This window comes from Etheostoma spectabile, chromosome 6, assembly GCF_008692095.1.
Source record: "Etheostoma spectabile isolate EspeVRDwgs_2016 chromosome 6, UIUC_Espe_1.0, whole genome shotgun sequence".
NCBI lineage: Eukaryota > Metazoa > Chordata > Actinopteri > Perciformes > Percidae > Etheostoma > Etheostoma spectabile.
Window position 1 is genome coordinate 2,903,211 of NC_045738.1, and position 21,091 is coordinate 2,924,301.

The following is a 21,091-nucleotide window of genomic DNA, read 5'->3' on the forward strand; positions in this document are numbered from 1 at the left end:
AATTTGATTGCAGATTTTTTAATGAATAACCTGACTGGGGAAACTAGTGAGAAAAGGTGACAAGTTAAATATGTATGTTTCCCATTGGTTTATGTTTCAGAAAGTGAAAAATGTAAGTTAACTCTGGTAGTAGTTCCAGCTTTGTTTGATGCATGACAACATTGAAAACAGTATGATTTGACAATATTTGTTGTACACTTTTTATTTTAGCATGTTTTACCCGCCATTTTTATTATTTTGTGTCATGTGAACAGGTAACTGAAATTTAAACACTTGGGTCAGGGCGACTAAACCATTTCCATGACAACTTAGCAACTCCATCTGCTGAGGATAGATGTTGAAAGCTTCAGAAACTAGTCAGTCTGACCTTTCATTGAAAGTTTTTGCTACCTTTGTGCACGTGCAAAAGACAAAAATAAACAAAGTAACATTTTACCGCACTTATGTCATCTTGTCATTTAACAGTCCTATTAGTTAAAATGTGTGTGTTCTTTTTTTTGCTGTGCTTTAATGCTGCTTTACAAAGTTACTAAAATGTTGTGGGGGGTTTGTAAAAAATCCTTGGTAACATTAGTTACCCAAATACAACCCAATAGTTAATAAAGTAGACTGTAGGTGGAGTACAGTGGTAGCCATCCTAACATAACATTCGGGGATCTCTTTTATCCAAAGTACCTGACAACTCTATGGGGGCAGACGTGTTTTGCCTCGTTGATAATAATCTGTATAGCTGGGAGTAGTGCGCTGTGCTCACAGTACCAGTTTTTTTTTTTTAAATAACAGTGAAAACAAAGCCGGAATGACTAAATAATACACAGCACATAAATACACATGATGACACAGTGAACCACAAACATGCCATTATTTCTTAAAACGTCTGACCTAACAAAGTAACAAAGCTCTGGGGGGACATGGCCCTCCTTTTCTGATGATTATATATATATTTTCTGTCAACACAATCGTTACTTTACGTCAGTGAAAATGAGACAGCTCTGTGGTCATCATGCAGGATTTTCCTAGGATACCTGTTCCAGAACGGAGACACACACCAAATGAGCAAGAAGGAAAAAGAAGGCACTTGCACTGCTATGCGTAGGAAAAATCCCCTTTAGAACAGCTATTGGTTACTATAAAACATAAGATAAATGGCAACGTAACTGGCATTCCATGATTTCAGTGGTGATTACATAATATTGGTGCCCTGTATAATACTGTGTTTTTTCAGCAGGTGTTGGGACATCACCAATGGAATACAAATTAAGGAAGAGATGACTTCATGTTAGTGAGAGGGGAGATTTCAAAGAAAAGCATAAAGAGAGGGAGAGAGAGATTGAATCTACTTCTGGAAATGTGTGCATTAGTGTTACTGTAATAGATTTGATTGTAGTTTTAGACTTAGACTGCAGTGCTCTTTAGGAGTGTAGAAGAGAAAACTGTTCCTTGAGAGTCTTGGTGAAAGTGTGAGAGAATTTGGATGGGAGTGAGCTTCATAGCAACCAAACACCACCCCTGATGGCAGCAACAACAGCATCTTACATAATAACTGCAAGTGCCCTGTTCATGTTATTTTATACTTTGTATGCAATGCATCTTTAACACTCAAAGTTTGATTTTATTGCTCTTCTTTCTCTTCTGTTATTTTGTATTTCATTGCTTTTTAAACTTTGCAAATAACTATATAATATTACATTTCAGACGTTCAGCAAACGCTAATAAAAAGTGACTCATAGCATTAGAGGCGCTGCTGTCCAGGAGCAAAGATGCAAAAAGGCCTTATTGTGCCTTTCTCTGGCAACGCCTTCTAATATCAAGAAATAATGAGACTTCTTAAAATATTTTTAAAGGCTTGATGTGGCCACAACATAACAAAACAGTTTTACATGCATCGGGACAAAGTCACATTTGGAACTTCCAACAACAGAATTCTTTTGGACATCCACATGCAACACTGACCAAGATGAGGTCAGTGTCTCAGCTAAACCGTTCTCTGCTCGTAAATCAAGGCACAAGTTGTCAGCGGTGTCCACTTCATTTGCAAGAATCTGGCTGATATTTCAGACCATTGCAAAGAGTGTACGTGGGAATACTCAGAATAGAGACACACAGGAATTGACGCCTCAACAGCAGCTGTCAAAAGCCTCTAGATAAATGCTCGTTATTCCTTGGGAGATAGGGATCTACCATACTCTGTAACTCTCCTGCTTTATCCGTGCCGTATTATACCTGATAGAGGCTCAGAGTTCGGGTTTCTAATGATTAACCGTTTAACCGTTAACCAACAATAAGAATTTTAACCGATTAATGCTGTCAATTAAATGCTTAAAAACAATATTATTCAAACAAACCTAAAAACGTAATTTAAAAACGGTTTATACTTTGTAAAAGTTAACTTGCTAGTGCAGACATTGCAGTAGCATGTTGCGTTTTAAGATCTTTTTCTGCTCAGTTTGTGGCTCTCTGCAGAACTGCTCACTGAGGAGAGCTATGTGACACATGCTACTTTATTGATGACGACTGGCAGGTTAAACAGGCTGTCCTACACACAGAGTAGGCCAGGCAGACACACGGCTGGCAACCTTGCAGGTGGATGTGGTGGAGACGGCCTCGGACATACAATCCGCAGACGGCTGCTTACTTGTGTTAGGGTTAGGGTTAGACGCGCAAGTTGTTCCAAGAGGGGCTATATGCGTGGCTATAGGGGCTATATGCGTGGCGGCACGACCTGTACAAGTCTGCAAAGTATGTGCAAGTGTCCTGGATGGTTGAAGCCATTGGTAAGGAAATACCTTTTCTTCTTTTTTTTAAGATTATTTATTAAAATATTTATTTTGGGGCATTTTAGGCTTTTATTTTGACAGGACAGCATAGACATGCCAGGGGAGAGAGAGGGGGAATGGCCGGCAGCCAAGGACCACAAGTTGGAACTGCATTGAAGACTGAGTCTTTGTACATGGGTGCATGTTCTACATTTCTTGTTAAGTTAGCATCCCCACTCAGAGTAGGTATTCTGTTAAGGTTGCTCTATATGTTGTGCCTTGGCTAATACTTACAGACAGTGAACTACACAAGTACATAGGAAGTTAAATAAAAAGAAATCTCCCCTCTCATTTAAGCCAATGTTGTTCCAAGAGTGTTTCACTGATTTGTTTTCTGGCCAGGGTAAACTTCATGACACTGTCCAGAACAGCAGACACAAGGGAGGGACATTTCCCCTGTACGTGTCTTTATGTATGTGTGTTCATACATGTCCTGCCTGTCATTGGGCGCACCACTCCCTATGATGTCTGCAGCATCGCACCACGCTGACTGATCTTTGATCCTCTGCCTTGGCTCTTGTGTGTCAGGGGTATAGACAGTGACCAAACCAACTGAGCTGAGCCAAGATCCCACAGAACCACACCCTGAAACCACAGAACCATAAGCGGGTCTCGCTCCACTCTCACCGTTTGCTATCATCATGCTTCATAGAAAATTTGTTAGTGCCACTCTAAGTGACAGGGGTAGTTTTACAACATTTCTGAGAAAAGCCCTTTTGTCCACAGCATCCTGGATGTGTGACTGAGTGACTGATTCAAGTCATTCCTTTACAGGAGGATTGATGTTTGTTCAAGACAGGAAATACACAGCTCATTGGGGACAGGTTGCCAACAGCTTTAGCTACAATGTCTCTCTGTAACCCATGCACGTGTAGTGACTTAGGTTCAGATTTTTAAGCCTAATTCAAGTCTGTTTCTTTCCAGCTGTGTTTCTTAAACTACAATCTGAAAAGTGATGTCTCTGGTGGGTGTTGATAGGGCCAGAGAATTGGTGTGTTGTTATGAGCTTAGGTCCCACGGAGAGGCTGCATGTGAAAAGGTTTACAAGTCTTTGGCCTGCTGTATTAAACAAACACAGGAGCTAACCAGTCCTGACAGTTGGTGAGGTATCATGCTGAACTGGACAAAGACACAAAGAGAATATCCAGTGGAACTTTCCCTTCTTCACCGTGTCTCACACACATGTTTGGCTGAAATGTTAAAGCTATTTTCATTACACAAGAGAAAAATATCCTCATCATAGAACAGGTGCTTTATTGGACTCAAATAGGGTGGAGAATACAGCCAGTGTTGCCTGACACCATTCATTCCCTTTATGAGGAGATAGTGTGGGAAGTAGTTTGGAAGAGTTGACTCAACCAATAAACAGCTCTTTTTGACACCGCACGTCAAAAATTACAGTGCAGATGTGTAGGTGTTGTAAAACAATAACCCATGGCGGTCAGAAGAAGGCAGGGAGGAGGAAGGTGAAAAAGACAGAAGGTAGGAGGACAGAAGACTAAACCTCCAAACAGTGAAGTAGAATGAGAGTAAAGGACATTAAGTCAAAGTAGAGCGAAAACGTACAGTAAAATACGTTCCACAAGACCATCCTTTCACTAGCGCGGTGAGCTTCAATATCTATATCAACCTACTTGGCAGGTGGCCCCTAAGGCGTGCATGTATAGAATGGTGAGCGGTAACAGCCAACAATGTTTTTGGCTGTCACATAGCCTATGGTTCACGAAATAGCCCTTCCAGGATATGCCAATTGAACAATTGAATAATTGACATACCCCAAAGTCTAGAAGTCCAGATGGGCCAACTATTCTGTCTTTTTCCATCCAAAAGTGTGTATCAGGAAAACATGAGGAATTGTGTAACGTTCAAATACCATTTTTTAATGATGTCCAGATTGAGAGCCCGACCCCGAGATATATTGTTGAGGTCATTCACAAATGTTTGAAGCCACCAATTATCATTGACATCACTAAGGTTTGAGTTGAATGAGTTGTGATATTTAATTCACATAAACTCTAATCTTAACAACAAGAGTCTACGGCCACGCTAGTGGCTCTGTGAGGTTGTCCTTTGGCACAGACGTACTTGATTTAAATGCTAATGTCAGCATGTTAACATGCTCACAATGGAAATGCTAACATGCTGGGCAGGTATAATGTTTACCATGTTAGCAATCTTAGTTTAATGTGTTGCACACATTTGCTAATACCTAAAACACAACTGAGGCTGAATGGAATGTCAATAGTTTTGGCATTGGACAAATAACATGATTTAATTTTGACCTGATTATAACACTGGATAAAAAATCTGGCAATCACCAAAGTGATAACAATTCATACTTTGGGAGACATGAATGTCTGTACCCAATTTAATGGCAATCCATCCAATAGCTGTTGAGATATTTTACTAGGATTTATCCCATGGACACCATGGATATTTCTAATAAATTGCAGAGGAATCCATCCAATAGCTGTCAAGATATTTCACTAAACAAATACATTTTCAAAACTGCGGGCGGCCCTAGAGGAAAAGTCATGGAATCACCAAAGTTACTACAATTCATCTTCTGGGGACCTGCACACAATTTTCATCTACATTGATTTAGTAACAGTAACCATCACCACTGTGACTAGCAAACATAACACTGACATATGACAGAGCAGAGGGTCTGACCTGGCGGGACATGGTTGGGTGTTGCAGGGCATCGGTCCAGTAGCTGGTCTTGATCTGGGATTGCAGTAGGATGTATTCACTTGCGCTCTAAGGTCTTTGTAGCACGCAGACTTGGTGTTCATTTGGCCTGTATAGGTGATATCAATAATTTCAGGCACATCATCATGAAAGGAGAATATCATTTTCATTTTGACTAACAATCTATGCTGTCTGTCTGTTGGTTACATTAAAATGACAGTACAACAAAAAAGTCTCATATTTACAGTAATGGATTCAATAGTTATGGACAGGAGTATAATAGGTTATTGTGTGTATCAAGAGTTATCTCTAGACACTTTTTTATGTGGTCTAGACCACATGAGACCACATAATTTACAAGGACCCAACAGTTCTAGTAGTTCCCTCCAGAGCAAGCAACATTGTGACAGTGGCGAGGAAAAACTCCCTTTTAGGAAGAAACCTTGGACAGACCCAGGCTCTTGGTAGGTGGTGTCTGATGACCGGTTGGGGTTAAGATGAGTAGTGGCACTAACAGTCACAATAAAAGATAAGGGAATAGCGACTAAAAAAAGAACAGCATTGTTTTGTAAGTCATATTGTGTCAAGATCCTGGATGCTACCAAATGTTTGCATGTAATATACCTGCAATATGTGACACATGTTTAATTTAACTGGTTTAAGCTGACATTAAAATACCTTCTAAGAAATGTTCATGGACATTTAAACGTGCGTCTTTTCGCCACATCTCATGTGTGATGTGCAAATATTTTTGTTTGTTTCTTTAATATATGAAAACAACACATGAATGGTTTCTTTTATTAACTTAATTTGTTTTAGATGATGACAAACGAAAAAAAAAAAGAGAAGAAGATTGATGTATGAGAAACTTGAATCCCAGCTTCACAGATCTCCTGGTTGGTATTTGGCCCCAGGCATGGTCAATCTGCACATCCTAACTCCTTCAGGTCAGTCAGTCACACTCTTTAATAAAGCAAATGACCCCCAACCCATCATGGCCTACAATCAGGACACAAAGAGGTGGAGGTGGTTAGGGTGCACTGCAACAGACCAGGGTGGGGAACTTTAACCTGCAGTGTCAATCAATAGGAACTCTACACTGGGGGCTTTGTTCACACTCATGAAGGCAAGCAAGTACACACACACACTTACACACATACACTTTTGTCTACTGACTTCCAGCCTCAAATCACCATGCCAGGGTCTGTCCAGGTCATTACAAGAACTTTGCATTAGTTTGTGTGGGTGTTTGTGTGTGTGTGTGTGTGTGTGTGTGTGTGCCCCAGGTGGAACAAAGGACACTTGTCGAAGTCATGCATGTGTGTGCTTGCTTGCTCTAACGTATCCATTTGTGTGTGTGTGTGTGTGTGTGTGTGTGTGTGTGTGTGTGTGTGTGTGCATGCATGTAATAGCAGGTCTTCAGTAGAACAGGAAGAGGTCTGACCAGTCCCAAACAAGAGCTACTAATGTCCCCTCAGTAATGATGGGAACGCTCCCATCTCCATTTAACCTGCAGCTAAAAGCCTTATTATAGATCAGGGAGGTCAGACTGAGCTTCAGTTGCTGGCCCAGATTGATGATCAGAAGGTGATCTTTCCCTTTTCAATAACGTGATAAGACTTTAAATTCTTTTAGAACTATATTCCACGTAAAAAAACCACAAACAGTTATGGTGCTTTTTTACCAAATCGAAAAACAGCTAACTTCACAACAGATGGTAAATGATAAGGGAGATGAAAAGGACAATAATTACAGCTCGGACAACATTTTGACTGTAATAAGATAATGCAACTATTTTTGTCAATAAAGTTTACACTTACCTCCGGCACAAGTTGCAGAGCACTGGGAACGTATGATGGCCCATGTATAATTGTGTTTGATGTGGCTCCTTTTCTCATCAGCTTTCTTCAGAGTGTATTCCCAGCGTACACCTGGGTTCCAGCTCTGCAACAATATCTACAAGAGAAAGAATGTGGTGAGATCAGTGAGACATGGGACAACAACACGTAGCACAGATATAGAGACAAAAGTTATCATGGGAAGAAAGAGAGTAAGTCACAGAGGAATGAAAGATGGGAAATGGTTGTAGAAAGCATAAAAAAACAACTACTAAAACAACCAGTTGCACAAATACATACAGACATTGACATAAATCTGTAGCATCAATCAAAGCAGCACTTTATGTGTCCAGGGATCCTTTACCTCTATGACTAGTGTCTCGTTTGTAGGGCCACTTGATATGAGGCTCTCTGGTCTGTTGTAGGGTCTCTTGTACTCAAAAATAGCTCCAGCGATGGGGTGTCTGCCTGGCCAGTCCACCGTCCAGTGGCCGTTCAGGTAGTAGTGTCTCTGGGTGTCCCTGACAGCCAGGTAGGAGCTGGACGTATTCAGTTCCATCACACGGATACTCCGAGCTCCTGCTGGAATGGTTACCACCCCATAGTACTCTGAGAAAAATTATAAAATATTAACACACACATTTTGTAACTGTGTATGCGTTATGAAATGATAAAAGGCCAAAAAAAGGCAGTTGGGAAATCTCCCAAGACCAATGAAGTGAACAATTTAACTACTGGGACTTACGGTTGGTATAATGCTGCTTGGTGTACTGGCCTTTGTAGATCCTGCAGGTGGAGTTGTCTCCTTTACACACCCCACAAGCATCAGGCACAGCTGTGGAGCCCAAAATACGGTCGCAGCCCACTCTCTGTGGGAGAAAAACATCATTGCTTTTGACAAACAAGTATATTATACATAAAAAGCAACAAACTATAAATAGGAAACTTCAATAATTTTTCCCGCATTTGTTAAGATGTCAACATTTTGGTTTTTCATGACATTTAAAGCAGTATTATACCAGCATAGCGAGTGTCTATTGATGTTCTCCTACTGCTAAATCCACGCTCAGAATTTATAGCTCAATTTCAAACACCTTACATATGATTTCATCTTCAAAAATAATCTAACACTAATTCCGACACACTTTGAAATCATCATTCAGTCAAACCCTGTTACTGTCTCGCCACTTGCCATTTAAAAGTATTACCTCACACAGTCCGTCAATACAGACATTAGAGCTGTCCTGTGAGCAGAGTGTCCCATCCTTAACTTTGCTGGCCAGGGCAAAGAAGAAATCATAGCCTTCAGCAAAGCAGTACAACTTACATACATCTTGATCTGGGGGGAAAGAAAATAACCACATGGGCCACAGTCAACGAGCATATTGATTGTTTAATTGTTTTAAGTAATTCTAAAATACTGGAACATGGGTCTCACCATCCACTCTACTGTATGGCCTCCAGCTGTAGTACCATCCTCTGAACTGTTTGCCATTGAACTCAGCACACTGCTGCGCTCTGTAGTCAGTGGTGTTGGGGGGACAATCCTCAGTGTTGCAAAGTTTGTACGACCTGGTGGAGCCCTCACAGAACTTTCCTCCATACGCAGGTCTGCAGAGAAGGATTGAAAAGTATATGTCTCTATTTGTTGCAACATATTTTATGTTTGATATTCAGTATATCCCTAGAATTATTATCTTCCTAATGCTGTGATTTCTTCTCTAAATATGTGTGTGAGTGAGTGATGGCATGTATCACTTACAGGTAATACCAGGCTGCAATGCCTTAACATGGTATTCTAAGGATGAAAATAACTTGTGTTGCATTTGATCTGAGTGAGCAAAAGTGTGATAAACTACAAATAACATTAAATTTCATTGCAATTATGTGTGTGCCTTTGTAAAGGCTTCTAAAATCACAGGTGTATATCCCCAGGCTGTGTTCCTCAAAATCTCTTCCACAGGACAATTACACCTTCTATAAGCCCTCTAATCACATTGTCACTTATCTTTCTCTCGCTCTCAGATTCTCTCCCTTCATATCTCTGAATTTCATGTTTTGCTTTTTTAATCCCTTCTCTGTCATCTCTCCTAACCCCCCTTTCTTTCCCCCCTTGCCTGGCTTTGTCTTCCTTACCTTCCATCACCATCTCGCGCTCTTTCTCCTCATCACTCTCTGTCTAATTTAGCCTGCCACTTGTCAGGATCTTGGCATGACATGATAAGGAGGAGGCATCGGCATTTGGGATGGGGGCCCCTCACTGAACGGCGGAGCAAATAATCCTGAGTGACTGATGAGTAGGGGACTAAGTGAGCAGATAAGCGATAAAGCGACAGCCCCCTGTGAAAGTGATCCTCACTATTTTAATCACGTGTCTTAATATACTCTTGGCCTTGAGTTAAACAATCACAAACAGTACAGACCATCTCCGTATTAAAGCGTAGTCACTTAATACATCTTCTATATGTCCTGATTGAAGCAGAAAAGTTTAGTCAAACAGTTTTGCGTAGGTAGGCAACAACAACAACATAACACTCAGCTTTAGCGGTGGGTTTTAACCTTGTTTTAAGCTCTTTGACTACATAAGACATAAACAGCCCCAGGACTCCAGCATCAAGACTCCAACTAAGCAAAGGTAATTGCCTGCTGTCTCCAGCTCTATTACAACTTACTTAACCCATAAACATGAGAGTGGTATTGACCCTCTTAACTAATTCTTGACAATAAAGAGCATCTCCCAAAATGTCAAACTACTCCTCTGATTGCTGATATTTGCATTTTTGTGCTGTTCTAATCTTTGCTAACATGCACTGTTGTACTTGTTTGTTCGGAACTGTTCTTATGTAAATCTCTACCTGGGGTTGTTGCACTGCCTCTCTCGATAGGTGACTCCGCTCTCACAGCTTCGTGAGCAGGCAGACCAGGACGACCACTCTGACCACTGACCATGCAGAGGTCTCGGGCCCTCGTCACCCTGCTTCACACACTGGCCCCTACGACACCACTGAGATAGAGAGAGGAATTATGAGTGGCAGAAGAAGGGAGGTGCACAGATGCAAAGAGTCATAAAAAAAACAAAACCATGCAGACTTTCCAACGGACCATGACCTTTATCTTCTTTCTGATGACTGTCTGTCAAAAAGGTTGTGGGCCTGGTTGGTTACATACTCTCTATCAGTAAAACTCTAGTTGTGCTTTTTGGGCAGTATCTACCTCTAATTGTCATCAGCTAGAATTAACAGAGCTAAGCCAAACACACAACAAAATGTGGAAAAATACCTGAGAAGAATATTCTCCAACAGTGATAGTGTGTCCTATTTGCATTTCATGTTACCCTTTTTTATATAAGCAGAAACAGTTAAAAAGATCTATAAAACCATTCCAACAGGTTGAAACATTGTTGCCAATAATGCATAAATCAATATAGTAATGTTGCTTCAGAGCTGTAAAACATATTTTGAAACATATTTAATTCTTAAACAAAAGAATACATATCTGCCAAAGCATTGAGATAATTAACAATACGTGTGGGGTTTCAGCCTTTTAGTGACTTTTGTATTAATCTCACATCTGGTGTCTACCTACGTTTTGAAAGAAGTGACGCAGAATAGGCCCATTTTTACTATGCATTTCAAAAGGTTTTACCCCCCCACACACAACTGTACATGCTGCTTCTTTTAACCTGTCAAAGAGGAGCTTTAGTTAGGTTCACAGTTACTACCTCAGATACCACCACCCCTCTGCACAGGGTTTACTCTGACCAAGTGGTTTTCAACCCATGAGAATTAATAAAGGTTTTCCATAAGACAATCAGGCAAGGCAAGAGACAAATGTTAAACTAAAAGACAAGTAGTGTGAATTCAGTTTGTCTGCAGAGTGTAATGCATGAGATGATGGAGGTGGTACAGGTTGTTCATACTGCTGAATCTTTATCTTAAAAAAGGCCAACCAACCAATCACGTTTCCCAAAAATGAGCAGTATTTTACTCAAAATCCCCAACTGTAATGTGAGAATACTTTGCAGAATCTAGACTCGCTTAAAGTAACATTATGTTATGGGCACTTCCCTGGCACAGCATTGAACTGGATTTGAACATGTCAAGATGCCATCAGTCACAATATTCTCAACTGCTCGGTTTGGAGTGATCCTTTGCACACACACACACTGTACACACACAACCCATCATACACTAGTATTGATAGGGCAGCAAATATATAGATAATATTCAGCTGTTCTTGTTCTCACTGTGTGTTCATGCATGTCACCACACACAACACAACCACCACACACACACACACACACACACACACAACACACCACACACACCACACACACACACACACACAACACACACACACACACACACACTTCCAACCAATCTCGTGGTCCTTGACTAGGAACTACAACAGCTGATTTTCCCTCAGTTTTCCCCCTGCGGCTGAGTGCCACAGATTCCTAAGTGAGCCTGTCATTGTTTGTGTTCAGTTAATTGTCCCGTGGAGGGAGAGGGTGGGATTAAACCATCAAGTTCAATATATTGAGAAGCAAATGTGGATGATGGGCTGTCAAGGGAGAGAGGGTAAGAGAGAGAGAGACTCAGCCTTGGGGGAGAATCTTCTTGATAGAAGTAAAAAAGAAACATAGAATAAATAAAGAGAACAGATTGCTTTTTGGCGCAAGCCTCAATGGCATATTTTTGCCACATCAGCAACAAACCAATTGCAGCTGCTCCCTGAGGTAAAATAAAGGAGGGAGACTGTTGTACCTCTATCAACGAGAGATTGTATTGACACTGTACTCAAATGAACCCAAATGTAAAACATTGTAAAGTCGATCCAAACTCTTTGCTTTTAAGTAGATTTATTAGTCTGCACTGGGACAAAGACACTGGTGTACAAAGACACTGTTCAAAGTAGTGCAGTGTCACACAGTTAAAGGCCTTTGTCTTGAAACGGCCAAACAGTGTGGAAGTATCTACACTACATAACACTAAAACACTCAACAAATGTTACTTTCATAGTAGTGTCTCCATCAATTCCGCCTGTTCACCTTATTAAATACTAACACTCTTTGTCAAGGTATCCCTTGGAGGGGGAATCTATGTGTGTCTGTGTGAGACATCTTTACAAGCTCTACACCTCTTATTCTAAATGTCACACAGCTGATAATACTGAGCAGCACAGGGGCTGGGTAAATCCACTCTGAAATTGAATTCACTTGTTTCATTGGTCTTGTGCAACTCAGTCTACTGTGCAGGGAATCTAAAAGCTATGGCTTCCAATGTTCTGGTTTGAACCATATTGTTGGGCATATTCTCACCAAAACTGCAAACACATGTTTGCGAGAGGCTCTTGTTTTGTGCTTTTTATTTGTGAATGTATTTGGTAAGATGTTGCCATGAAGCAGTGTGCTGTCAACAGTGAAGTGACAAAAAAAATACAGGAAAAAACCACATGCTGTCCTCATTTGACAAAACAGGCGTCTCAACTGCAAACTCATTTTGGCTCCTTCGGCTAAATTGGATCAAAGGTTATCTTAGTGATGGTATGATTAAAGGGTAATTATACCCCCTGAATGGATGGTACAGTTCTTTTCTTTGTTTTTAATAAAACCATGGGTAAAGATACACGGAAGATAGAGGTATCTAGCTGCATGTCCCTGCTAGCAGCTAAAAAATGTCTGTGGTACGGCCTCTTGAATTGTCTCAAAGGCGATGGATAAAAAAGTCCCATAGAAATGAATGGGTTCCCATGCCAGTCGTGTGATGCCACTCGAGGTGACACACACACACACACACACACACACACACACACACACACACACACGTGTTAAGTCACCATATCAGGGCCACAGGCAGAGCCTTCAGCCGCTGGCATGAACTTGGTCTCACACTTCCTCCCAACACGGTGGCACCACAGAGCCTTGCAGATGTCCTGGAACAACATGGGAGAAAGGCAGAGAGTAATCGTGCTCCACATTTCAGTAATGGGAAAATCTGTATCCTTCATAAAGCAGCTGTAAACACAGCTAGAAATGGGAAGGACAATAAATCATAATAACATTGTTATTTTGTCACTAGAGAGCTATTAAAACATGTTGATAGAAACCTGTCGATATACAGATGTTAAATATTGATCTGGCAACTATCAGTGTGCAGCAACCTTATATTTCCAAAAAATGTATGCTTCAGTAGCTAGGATAACAACATTTGTATGATCCCACAGGCAATGCAATGCATCCGTTAAAATGAAACATGCATATCCATTTTTTCTGCAGCAGAATGACAAATAATTACATGCAAAAAAACTTGCAATTAGTATTTTCATACATTTTCTTTGCCTAACATCGTACAGTATGTCAGCAAAAAGTGAAACCCACACAGTACATAAACATTCGATAAAAGAGATATTGCCATGCAATTATGTACATTAACATGGCTCAACAGACTTAAATTTACATTAAGTCATGGCAGTGTGTCTCAGCAGTGGTTTGAAATATTCAGATGGGAGCACTGAGTGGTTTCCCTGCTCACATTGCCTGAGAAACATGGCCTGCTAATTTTTTAACATGTCCACCCTATTACTATCTGAATGACTTTATCAGATTCTGACAACTCAGTGCAGATGTTGACAGGCACCTCGGCCTCAGCTTGTTGCTGCCAAGAGCCAACATGGAATCCATTCCAAGGCTTATTTGTCCAGCTGTTTTGCTTGCTCAGGCCTTTTGTAGCAGTTAAAATGGCAGAGGGGGACAGGAAAAAGAATAAATGATTGATGGAGGAAGGGAAAGACAGAGAGAGAGAGAGAGAGAGAGAGATGATGGACAGAGTGAGACATAAACTGAGTTAAAGACAGAAAAAGGGAAAAAACATGCATGCATATAATTTTGCTCTATGCTAGGGTAACCCAGCTCTATCTAACCCCACACAACACGGAGAGTATCATCTGGCTCCTCCAGCGGTACCTTATCTTGACAACGCCTGCCAAAAAGTTTCATGAAATATGAGTTCATTACACGATAAATTGCCCCGCTGAGGCCGGTTCTTGTAGTGATTTTTTATGAGTAACAAGTGTCTGGAAAGACAGTGAGTATGATCATGAGTGCTGCTTGGGATTGTTTGGGTCCTGTGCACCTTGCTACTACCAGGTGCATAAGCAAAGACAGTGTAAGACCAAAAACAAAACCATGAGGGAGCAATTCTCACATTTCATTTAGCTGAAATAGTACAGGGATGAGCAGGCTAAGTAGGATACCATGTTCTGGTATCATGGGTTCAAATCCAGCTAATAATCTCTGTGGCATTTTGAAGTCCCTTTTTCCAACTCTGTTTTCCACCATGGAATAGTCTGAATGAATTGATTAAAGAAAGCGTAAACATGTTGCAATTTTAAAAAAAGGTTGATGATTGATTTGTGAAAAGTACAAAAGTAATGAAAGAGAGTTGCACTGATGTTACTGTTGTTATCTAATATTTAGATGAAGTAGGACATATAGGGGAGTAGTATTTTTGTATTTTTTTTAAAATGGCATGTTTGATTTATCTTGCTTGATAGTGATTTATATGTGGTAAAGACTGTAAAGTGAGACTTTTTTATTTTTTAATTTGTATTATTTGTATGTTATTTGTTACATTTTGTATATACTGTACATATATACCTGTACATATACATATAGACACATTTATGTATACATATGTACATATGCAGTATATATATATCTTTTATTTTTTATCGTTTAAAATAAAGATTTCAGTCATTTATACTCTTTAATAAAAAAGTAAAATCCTCAAAAGTAATGTTGAAGAAATGAAAGAAGTCTTAGTCCAGTTCTATACTCCAATCCATTCAGGGTGTATCGATATATAAACAATTTTAACCATAACTCACTGATTGTATTAAGAAGCATCAAATCTGCATCTCATGTTGATGCTTTTAATCAGTGAGACTAAGAACTAATGTTGTCCAGTGGCAGGTTTCCCATTGCCGTCTCTAGTGCCTGATCAGGAGTCACAAATAAAGTTGATAGCCTGCATTTCTTTTGTGAAATGCTGTGTTTTGCATTTCAGGACCACTGTACAACATTGCACCAATGAGTTCTAGTCTAACTGGTTAATGCCTTGTCTTACAGTTTAAGATTTCTATCTGCCTGAAGGGAGACATGGTGGCCAATGTATTTTGGGGTTAATGAGTTTTCTGACATTTCCATCTAGGCACACAGTGTGCAGGGCCTGCAAGGGGTCCTGTGGCAAAATTCAGCTGTGTCAGAATAATTTCTAAAGAAATTACTATCTCAAAAAAATAAAATAAAAACAATCCATTGACTTATGTTTTTGGAAGGGCAGGTGCATCTTCAGGTGATGTTACCATATTTGGACCACCAATAATTCAAAACATCTTTACACTGTCTTTAAACATTGAAGTAATCTACACCCTATCTAGACAGTAAGCAGAGTATCTTAAAAAGTAACATCGGGAGTTATGCGAAAATGGGAAAGCAACAAGAAGAGATTCCCATTGGCAACGTTCCAGTGTATATTTAGTCATCTATCCCTGTGTGTATTATATGGGCAGAATTAGATCTCTGTTTATTTTGAGTGTGTGCATACAGAATGCATGCATGTGCATGTGTGCACATGAGGAAATGCAATCCTAATCAGTTTCTCTTTTCCTTCCTTTTTCCTTTATTCTTCCTTTTTTCCTCTACCTTATTCCCTCCATCCTGCTCTCAAATTCTTTAATTTCTTTCTAAAGAAAACCACAGAGAGAATTAGAGCATGGCATGTTTTTTTTTTTTAAATTTATTTTTAAATTAGTATAGGATGGCATAATTGAGTCAAAACCAAGTTTACCTTCTTGAAGTCCAGGGTGCAGAGTTTGGCCTTCTCCCCAAATTGCCATTTACACTGTGTGTCTGCATCGTACAGCTCGCCAGGCAGCTTTTCAGGGTACTGATACGCCTTAACTGCTCTGGGTTCATCTGATAAGCACACAGCCTGGGCAGAACTGGAGGAAAGGAGAATAAAAGAGGAAGTTATAGAAAAGCAAAGAAAAGGTGAGAGTGGAAGTGAACATGTCAGCAGAACTTGCAATAACTTGTTTTCATAAATATAAGGTAGCTGGTATGTAAGGCTCCATGCTGTGCACACAGAAATTCCGTAACAGAGAGCATAGCATCAGTCTATGATGCTCCATTGTTTCCCACGTTGGAGAGTACTGTTAAGTGTTGCCATGGTAACATAACACGTTGCCAAAACTTAAACCCTGAAATGATTTTAATGCATCAGAGGCTCAATTATGACAGACCTCCTTGCCCATATCATTCATATCCTAAAACCAGTGGGGGTTTCCAATGTTAACTGATATCACTGGTTAACATACAGATATGTTTTACAGCTTATACACTGCTGTCAAGGGAATATAATACAGAAATATGGTGGAAAGAGCATGAAAAAGCAAAATATGTTGGAAAGGTTTATCGTGCTAGCAAGTGGTCATGATTGCTTTAGCAGAGTGTGTGTGTGTGTGTGTGTGTGTGTGTGTGTGTGTGTGTGTGTCTGATCTTCTATTGCTTTATGGGTTCTATGTGTCTACAGAGAACAATGGCTGTTCTTCAAGTGCAATATTCTGATATTATTCACGTAATAACGTTTCTGAAAAATACATTACATTTACAGTGTACACACATCAGCAGGCGCACAAGTAAGGTCCGTGGACAAGCATGCACGTATGCTGGCAGTCAATCACACATGAAATTATAAGCCCAATGTAGCTCAGAACAGATTCCCTTTAGAGCAGCTTTTTATATTCAATGATGGCACTGGAAGAGGCTTAGGAAAATTCATTTTTTTTTCCTAAAACGTAAACTGTAAGCACCGAAGGCCACCGATTATCATCAGCTGGGGATTTAAAAAATAGATAAAAATAAAAAATTAAATAAATAAGAAAAGCACCCATTCTTTTCTGCAGATCTCCTGACTCATCTCTACCAGATAAAAATTATGGGCCATTTTATATTCACCACAGAGTTTTGGCACATCAAATACAAAGACAAAGTCTGGCACATAAAATGGTCAATTGAAGGAATTTCTCATGGAAGCAAGATATAACGTGTTCATCTGTGAGCTTTAGCGATCACTGATTAATACAAATGTTGTTACCTTTGTACATAGGCTAGCTGTTTTCTCCCTTTGCAGTTTATATGCTAAGCTAACCAGATAACCACCTGCTTGGTCCAGCCACATACCTAACAAACAGACTTGAGCGCTATAGATCCTGTTGTCTAAAAAGCAAATTTCCCAAAAAGTTCACAAGTGGAGCTTCTACAAGAGACACAGATATGTCTCCTTAGATGTTAGCTAGGATGAGACCAAAGAGCCAAACTGTGTCCAATGTAGCATGTCTGACCCTGGGAAAAAAATTTGGACCTCAAGAATCTTGTAACTTTTATGTATCGCTGACTTTCTAAAGGGTTTCACGAGTGCTCACAAAAACCAAAACAACTTCAAGTGGCTTCAAAGGAGATGGTGCTTCCCCTGCCATGAAAAGTTGTCCATTCATTCTAGGCATGACAAAGAGGTCCGATAAAGCATCTGACTATACATACAGTGTTGGCACAGACCTCTCTGTCATAGCTGGCTGAGGAGAGGCAGATTTAGTGTGAGTGTGATGTAAACTCTGCTGGCTTACACAACACTCCCCCTCCATAGCAGATGAATGTAGAGACATTTGAGTGTCTCGGTTAACTCAACAAGACACATTTAGCCAAAAAACATTTTAATATCATAACATTCTGTTGATTGCAATTAGGAAAACGTACAGAATTTTTATCATTCAGTGATTATGCAGGAAGACGACCCCTGGTTGTTTCTGTGGTGCAGAGATCCCCTCCATGTGGCCTCTGGGGGTGATGCGAGTTTAATATAAGGCTGACAGCTCTAACAAGGGTGAGGTCACCACAGCTCTAATAACTCAGCGAGGAAATACACTGTCTGTCTCCACCACTCTGAGAGCGGAGACCTGACAGTTCAGTTAACACACTGGTAAATTTAGTGGCGGGCACTGGCTCAAAGCTATTTGCTTCCAAGCACACGCACACACACAGACACACACACACACACACACGCACAGACACATAGAAATACGGCCAGACACATGGACGCTATGTCTATGATGCTTCTTTTTTTTACTTGGATTAGAAGGCTGGGTGTATGAAAATGCAGTTATTGCACAAATACACACACAACTTTCTGTCTTGCACACTTGTACCTTGTACGTTGACACATAAAACATACAGTATGCAGTCTGTAAGAAACACGTCACATGAAAATATCAGCACCACATTTCGCTCTGTTGCTATTTCAGCTATATATTTCAGCCTCTCACATACATACATACCTACAGTAGGCCTGTTTGTCCTTGCTTCTGCAAAAGTCTCATAATAGTTTCACCATAAGTGCACTTTTTCACTTGCCAGTCTTTGGATCAGAGCATTTGTAACTGATTTACCTGCCTCTGACATATTTCTTTCTTCAACACATGTTCATCTATCAGTAACACATGTTGACTTTTGTAAACACAATGCATGTTAAACGTGGTTATTGCCAAGGGGACTCTTGCTTTAAAAGTCAGTTTTATAAACTAAAACAGTGCTTTATGTCTTTGTTGCATGAGCACTCAACAAAGGCTGGCATGAGGATTTAGTCATTATTCATCAATGTGCCATATGCATGTGATGGAGCTCTTGTGTTTTGAAAACTTAATAAGACTCTGTGATACCCATAAATGTCATTACTAACAATAAGTGCTTCTTAAATCAATTATTTGCGCATTGTTTTAGCACCACAACAAAAGCATATAGCTGTAATAGAAAATACATGCATGGCAGCTTACTTGAGGAAACGGCTGAGGTACTGGCGGCTGCAGGCAGACCAGGAGAAGATGCCATTGTGACCCGCTAATGTTGGAGACATGATGTTGCCTTCTGACTTCTTGCAAACGTTTCCTTCACCATCATGGACCATTCCAAAACTGGGGAGTGAAAAAAGGTATAAAATGTTTTCTGTGTACAAGTTATGGTGACACTGCTCTATAATATTGGGTTCATATTTTTTAATCTAACAATAGAAGACAGGTAGCCATTCCATGTTAATGTGTTTGTAGCAAGGGCGGGCAAGCAGAAAACCACAACATTGCATTACTATGGAAAAAATACTTGAAAACACATCTTGTGGCCCATGCTTTAATTATATGATGATACATGTCACATTGTAAGGTTACGGCATATGTTATCCTACGGGATCATTACATTACATTTCTTTTAGCTGACGCTTTTATCCGACTTCCATTCACACAACGATGGTGCAACATCAGGAGCATTTTATGGTCCAGTTTCTTGACCAAGGACACTTTGACATGTAGACTGCAAGGATTGAACTACAACCTTTCAATAGGTAGAAGACCGCTCTACCTTTATATTTTTTAAAAATTATGTTTCAGGGCATTTTATACCTTCGGTACACAAATGACAGTAAACGAGGGGAGAGATGGGGGATAATATCAAACAAAGGCCCCTGGCTGGACGCGAAGCAGGGGCAGTGTGGTTCATTGTTGACAACTTAACTTTGCCACAAGACATCCCAGCACTTTTTTTTTTTGTCATCATGCACTCATGAGACGAATGGAAATCCTTACTTGTGTCCGGATTCATGGGCGATTGTGAATGCCAGACCCAGACCTGTGTCTTCATTAACGGTACAGCTCCGGTACTTGCTGCACATCCCACTAATTGGAGCAAAGCCTGCAAAACCAGTGATCAAATTTTACAGACTTTATATGACACTTCCATTATTTCATCAGTGGTAACTCACTTAGTTCTAACCCAAACTGTAATTGATGACAACAACCACTGTCAAACTGTGTTTATTCCTACTTAAAAAAACTTGGACTTTGAACTCAAAAGGATTCTCTCCAAGAGGATTCTCTCAGATGAGAAGCACAGACACATACCCCAGTCTGAGCTAGTTGTGGACGGCATGCATGAGATACTATATCAAACAGAATAATTGAGTTAAAACCCCTTCATAAGTTTAAAAATGGAACTCTTTGGAAACATTCCCACTACCTTTTGCTTCACTTTAAAACAGTATTTGTCTGTCTTCACTTCTTTCTGATATTTATCATTGTCTATTAAACTCCCTTTTACTATTCAGCTCCCTTTGTCCTCTCTCTGTCCATTCTCCCTTCGTCCCACACACAGATGATAATGATAATTAAATGATATTAAACACAAGCAGGCAGATTGATTGTGAGAATTTAGTTCCTTTTTTGTGTCAGGAAAGAGGTTAATCATTAATATTATACTGCTTTTGAGGAAAACACTGAGGGATAGGGCTGTAACAGAAATGCAAATACACTGTGTTATATATAATGACTGGTAGCACTAATAGTCAGAACTAACTCTTTTTTGACTGCGCACATGCAGAGTCACACACAGACCTTTGAACTGGACTTTCATAGCAACGATTAGAGCTAATGCTAGCCTCAACACTTTGAAGTCAAAACTTAAGTCTGGGGTTTGACGGGAGTGTGTTTTTTTTGGCGTGACTGTGTTTTTCTGGGACAAGTTTTTTTTCTCACAGTGTGGAAGACAACAATGTGTTTGCATGGCCATTACCACATACAAGCTGTCAGGTTGGTTAGATGGTTTACATTGTGTTTGTGTGTGTGTGCGTGTGTGTGTGTGTGTGT

General features: G+C 40.1%; 1 protein-coding gene across 1 annotated transcript in view; it reads right to left on the reverse strand.

The window, feature by feature from the left end:
- adamts16 (ADAM metallopeptidase with thrombospondin type 1 motif, 16) overlaps positions 1-21,091 on the reverse strand; it is a 51,216-nt gene that overhangs the window by 8,901 nt on the left and 21,224 nt on the right. The window contains exons 8-18 of the mRNA XM_032518435.1: positions 20,036-20,141; positions 19,235-19,372; positions 16,195-16,348; positions 13,184-13,279; positions 10,201-10,349; positions 8,784-8,956; positions 8,554-8,684; positions 8,091-8,214; positions 7,710-7,954; positions 7,328-7,463; positions 5,490-5,616 (exon numbers count right to left, since the gene is read on the reverse strand). Coding sequence (XP_032374326.1) covers positions 5,490-5,616; positions 7,328-7,463; positions 7,710-7,954; positions 8,091-8,214; positions 8,554-8,684; positions 8,784-8,956; positions 10,201-10,349; positions 13,184-13,279; positions 16,195-16,348; positions 19,235-19,372; positions 20,036-20,141 — 1,579 coding nt within the window. The remainder of the gene's footprint in view (positions 1-5,489; positions 5,617-7,327; positions 7,464-7,709; positions 7,955-8,090; positions 8,215-8,553; positions 8,685-8,783; positions 8,957-10,200; positions 10,350-13,183; positions 13,280-16,194; positions 16,349-19,234; positions 19,373-20,035; positions 20,142-21,091) is intronic.